At 48.2% G+C, this 4,348-nt stretch overlaps 1 protein-coding gene across 1 annotated transcript; it reads right to left on the bottom strand.

Annotated features, from left to right (window-relative positions):
* Nucleotides 1–2,379: 2,379 nt before the first annotated feature.
* On the bottom strand, nucleotides 2,380–3,355 carry LOC100277301 (uncharacterized). Its single transcript, NM_001150906.2, has 2 exons — nucleotides 2,951–3,355; nucleotides 2,380–2,799 (listed from the first exon to the last, which is right to left on the bottom strand). The coding sequence occupies exons 1-2, from the start codon at nucleotides 3,235–3,237 to the stop codon at nucleotides 2,757–2,759; spliced, it is 330 nt and encodes a 109-aa protein (NP_001144378.1). The 5' UTR covers nucleotides 3,238–3,355; the 3' UTR covers nucleotides 2,380–2,756.
* Nucleotides 3,356–4,348: the final 993 nt, after the last annotated feature.

A 4,348-nucleotide genomic window follows, 5' to 3' on the forward strand; every position in this document is an offset into this window, starting at 1 on the left:
CTCGAAGCTCACGTATTAGATAAAAAATAATACTCCTAAGAACAAGTTTAATAATAGAGCTAATTTTTGGTTATAAAAATCTTTGTGGCCTATTACCATTTAGACTATCTGTATAGTGGTTAGCTCTTCAATATATATTAATACATGACATCACGTGTCTCTCTCACAAAGCTTCTTTGTTTTTTGTGTCGAAGCCGACTAGCTTATAGCTGCTTCTTTTCTCTCCTCCACAAGAGCATTTAGCCAAATAATAGCTTCTTTTGTACTTGCTCTAAGCAGTAGCTTTGTTTTATCTATTTGACACGTCTAAGACAGTTACACAACACATCACGACATCGGATGAAGCTGGGCGCTTGGGCATTCAGCCACACCAGGTCCTAGAACAAGCACACGCGATGACACTCCAAACGTATTGAGCACGAATATGTGTTCCAGGCTCAACAAAACACGTTGCACGCTTGCCACATGCTTCAAGTCGCTTAGACAGGAGACGGTCGTGCTTGCCGCGCAAGTACCATAAATCTCATCAACAATAATATTGGATAGATCAATTCTCATAGACTCGTAGTACGTGCATAGTACACACAACTATATTATATTAGGTAAAAAAAATTATACTTTTTTTATTTTTACGATGTTAGATGATTTTTATACTTTTTATTTCTAAGATGATAGATGATTATAAGATCTTTTTATTTGATCATATTATGTTTGGTATTCTTTTTATTTACATGTCCATGTGTTGCATTTATATAGTTAAACAAATTAAACCGGACCATCCATGACTAAAATCCTAGCTACTGTTATGTAGGTAAGTAGATGCTTCTCTAGTTTGCTCTAGCTTCATTGCTAACTAAATATGTTCAAGAAATTAAAGACCCGCAGAGAAAACAAAAACTTCACAAGTATTATACAGAAACTAGATCATTTTTTTAAAAAAAAACATGGATATGTAGTTGACCATGTCAGGCATGGGGTAGTTGCACTTGTTGGCAATTTGTAATGAAAGAAAGGCCAGGACGTCGAAACCAGCCTCGTCCGTCCATCCTCGCGTCAATCCCACGAGGCCTGCACTGTACTGCCGTGTTCCGGCTGCCGGCCCGCCCCCGCGCGCGCGCGCGTCTGCACTGAACTCTGACGCGGTGGCCTTCTGGCATGTTGGACGGAAGAAAATGGCATGGGCCTTAGCCCAAAACACCATCCGTGACCGCAGCTTTGATGGCAGGGGTTAGACCGTTTCCGGTAGATCGTGTGAAATAGGAGATGGGACACACTGTTTGAAAAGGTAAAGTTTAAGATATGGAATAAGACAGGAGAGTTGTTTGAGACAGCCTTATGGGTGTTGAGTAGAGGTGTCAATGGAGACCTGATACACGTTAACAAACACATGACGAATTCCTCTATTATTGTAAAGATTTCAAACTCGTGTTTTAATAACTATTCATTTAAACAATGTGTATCTATTGTAATATGTAGAAACTGTAATGACCGGTACGGTGCAGTACTGTTTTAGTCTCAGCCGACCCACAAGGTGTCTGCTTCGAACTCGTCCCGTCATCCGGGACGGGAATCGACGCTTGACGGTCTGTGTTCATCTCTTTTCGATCTTTCTCCTCGATCGAACACTTGGAGAGAAAAAAAAACAAAAAAACGGGAGTATAGTAGCCTGCCTGCAGTGCAGCTGCAACAAAAGAAGTAAAAAAGCGGGGGGAGGAAGCACGTACTGACTGACGTACGGCACACGCGCAACACACAAGGCCGTGCGCACCGATGCTTGCTTTAATTTAGCATCTACCGCCGCCTCTTTCGCTTTCGCCAGTATATATGCCATGCGAGCGACCACACGCATGATTGGAACCACAAATAAAAAAAAAGCATGGTTTACTGTTGCACAGAGCGCGCAATGAATCACCATATCATGGCACTCACTTGTCACTTGAGTAGGAGTACATCATGCTAAGCTGGAAACGACGGCTATGCAAGCAAGTCTTACATAGAAACACGTGCAAGCGAGCTTTCTTAATCTTTAGAACAAGATCTAACCGAAAGTGTAATTGTAGTTTTTGTTAGAGATTTTTTTATAAAAGGTATACAAGCTGGTGGTGAAGGAATTAATTAGATTATAATTTAAATATTCAGAAGACTCGCTTACACGTCTCACTTATACTTCATATGTTTCTTCTTAGTTGTCGCTAGATAGTTCAATTTTCCACTATCCAGCGACAACTAAAAATAAACAGAAAGGGTACGGCAGTCGTTTCCGCTAGATCGAGCTAGCTAGAACAAACAAGCTGAAGCCCGGACAGGGCAGGCTCGGTTTTCTCGATTTTTTACACGCACGCACGCCACACGACATGTGGTTACAGAGAGGGAGATCGAAATTGAATTGATAGACACTGATTGGAATCAAAATCTCACAAGAATATGCGGGAAGAACAGAATGTCGGTCAACCTCCACTCCACCTCGGTGAAACTTGAAAGAAGAAAAACAGAAGAAGAAAAACTAATCCTTGCAAGGGTAGGTTGCAGGTTTATACATACCCCCAGAATGATCACCAAAAATCCACCCCCATCGAAGGAGTCCGCTGCGTAATTAATTAAACCTCTCCGAGCATGGCTAGGGGCTAGCTGCCGAACACGAACTGTATGTCGATCAGATCAGCTGCTGCTGCTGCTTCAGGTGCAGGACGATGAGCACCGGCAGTGGTAGCTTCTGTTGCCGCCGCCGCCGCCGCCCCCGGCCGGCCTCCGGCTAGCTAGTCTCTCCGGCGCGGCGCGGTCGTCGTCTTCCCGGCACGCCTGCAGGCAGCACAGCACGTTCCCAAATCCCAACGAAGGTGAGCATCTGCACTGCAGGTGTTCGAGCCGCAGGACAGGGAGGACACGCCTGCATGCAGTGCAGTGCAGTGCAGTGCAGTGCAGGCAGCGCACTAACTAGCTCCCAACGTACCTGTTGTGAATCGGGTCGGGCCCCTTGGGGATCCTCCTCTCGCTGCTCCGGAACGCGTCTGCGGCCGTCCCGCCTGAACGCCACGCCGGCGAGCCGCCCGTCTTCGTGGCGGACGACGCAGCGCTGTTCGACGACGGCCCTGCTAAGCTCGCTCCGCCGTCCGTCGTCGCCACCATGGCGGCCATCACGAGGCAAGCGCAGACCAGGAAGAGGAAGGCTAGCAGTCGTACCAGCCTGCGGCCGCAGCACTCCACAGCCCCCGGCGCCCCGTCCGGCCTTGCTCCCATATAAGGGAGAGAGAGAGAGAGAGCTTTGCTGCTTCTCCCTGCACTAGCTAGGCACTTCAGTGCACCGCCTCGAATCCGAATCCAAATGCCCTCGCTCGCACGATGAAGCAGAGGCACTAACAGCCAGGGCTGAGCTCTCCGAGCTATATGGTGAAGCCGGTGGCGCAGAGAAGGGAAAAAGAAAGCAGAGGGGAGCAGACTCAGAGCAGCATGATGACGAAGGAAGGATGCCAACGCATGCAGCTGGCGATCAATGATCCCGGGGGCGGGGATCGGAGGAAGACATGCACAACAGCGCGTGGCGTGGGGTATCTGCGACATGACATGGATCGGATCCGGCCTGCTCGTTGGTTTTGTAAACATTCTTATCTCCTTCTTGTACCTCGCTTCTCTTCTTTCGTTGCTCGCCGCTTTGCCCGCTTCGCTTTCCTTGCTCTTGGCGCTTCTTTAGTCTATCTTTCTTTCTCTCTCTCTCTCTCCATCCACCTCTGCTGCTTCCTGATAGCTTTGCTCTTTTCCTCTTTGTCTTTGCGAGTTCAAAGCAAATCTGCCGCGCTTTTGTAGGACCACGCATGGGCTGGGTCAGGTGAGAGCTGCCTTCGCGACGTGCGTGAGTGACCAGCTCCAGCTGCTTCGGCGTTCCGTCCGAGCTGCTCTGCTCAGTCCTCGCTCCCTTTGGAAGCTGGCGGTGGCGGGGGCCCCTGGACTGGACATGCCTCCTTCGCTTCGCTTGTTTATTTGTCGTTCGAGACTAGAGAGAAGATGGCCGTGCGGACTCTCCCTCCTCTCATGCGGGCCTATCCTGCGTGTGCGGTGTGCCCACATGGCGAGCTACCCCGGCGCCGGGCGGCGCCTATAGATTCTTGTCGAGTTTCGTGCAGTGATTCAAATCAGAGTGCGAGATCGTTGCCACACTCCATTTCCATCATCCTGCGGTTACCAAAAAAAAAAGCAAAATGTCATGATATGAGGGAATTGGTGTTTTGTTTGGACGGGCCGTTCGATGTATGATCCAATGGCACAAATTATTTGTGCTCCATTTATACATCTTCCGCATGTTCTTCTTTATTCATCTTCTTTCACTATATATATTAGCATATAACCCATGCTA

Source organism: Zea mays, chromosome 6 (genome assembly GCF_902167145.1).
Source record: "Zea mays cultivar B73 chromosome 6, Zm-B73-REFERENCE-NAM-5.0, whole genome shotgun sequence".
In the NCBI taxonomy this organism is placed as follows: domain Eukaryota; kingdom Viridiplantae; phylum Streptophyta; class Magnoliopsida; order Poales; family Poaceae; genus Zea; species Zea mays.